Source organism: Lottia gigantea (assembly GCF_000327385.1).
Source record: "Lottia gigantea unplaced genomic scaffold LOTGIsca_324, whole genome shotgun sequence".
NCBI classification, from domain to species: domain Eukaryota; kingdom Metazoa; phylum Mollusca; class Gastropoda; family Lottiidae; genus Lottia; species Lottia gigantea.
The window spans coordinates 17,700-18,418 of NW_008709089.1; the positions used below are offsets into that span (position 1 = coordinate 17,700).

The following is a 719-nucleotide window of genomic DNA, read 5'->3' on the forward strand; positions in this document are numbered from 1 at the left end:
TTGTTTATTGCAAGAACTGCACTTTTTAAGCACGTTCGCCTCGGATTCTTCGGGCCAATTGAATGTCCTTGGGCATAATGGTCACTCTCTTGGTGTGGATGGCACACAAGTTGGTATCTTCGAAAAGACCGACCAAATAAGCCTCACTGGCTTCTTGGAGAGCCATGGCAGTTGAGTTCTGGAATCGAAGACCAGTCTTGAAGTTTTGAGCGATTTCTCTCACCAATCGTTGGAAGGGAAGTTTTCGGATCAACAATTCGGTATCTGTGAGGTTTCTTTACACCGCCGGTAGCTGGGGCGCTCTTTCGGGCAGCCTTGGTGGCCAGCTGTTTTCTTGGGGCCTTTTTCTTCTTTTAGCTTCTAATACGTCTGCTCAGCTCGACAGTCAAATAGTAGAATGAACCCAATACCACTCAAACAAACACACACATAAATCCTGGATATTAGTAAAAACAGCAGTAAAATTCCTTTTTGATTTATTTTCAAAGTGTTAAGACAACATTCCTATCTTCGTTCTTTCATCGGAATAAAAGACTTGATAACAGAGAGTATATAAATAGACGCGATTATCAAAATTGATCACACATAAAAACATTGATGTAAATAATTTCTTTTTACTATTTCTAAGATATTTGCAAATTCCAAAGTTAATGTATGAAATCAGACAGACTCCAATGACCTTGGGAATCTGTATAATTTTCCTATTGACTTAACCTGGG

The 719-nt window shown here is 39.5% G+C and overlaps 1 protein-coding gene across 1 annotated transcript; it reads right to left on the bottom strand.

Moving 5' to 3' along the window:
• Positions 1-25: 25 nt before the first annotated feature.
• LOTGIDRAFT_145453 (hypothetical protein) lies at positions 26-244 on the bottom strand (the record flags this gene model as incomplete). The annotated part of the gene is made up of 1 exon (XM_009058125.1): positions 26-244. A coding segment is annotated over one exon (219 nt), but the record flags the coding sequence as incomplete, so codon positions are not given.
• Positions 245-719: the final 475 nt, after the last annotated feature.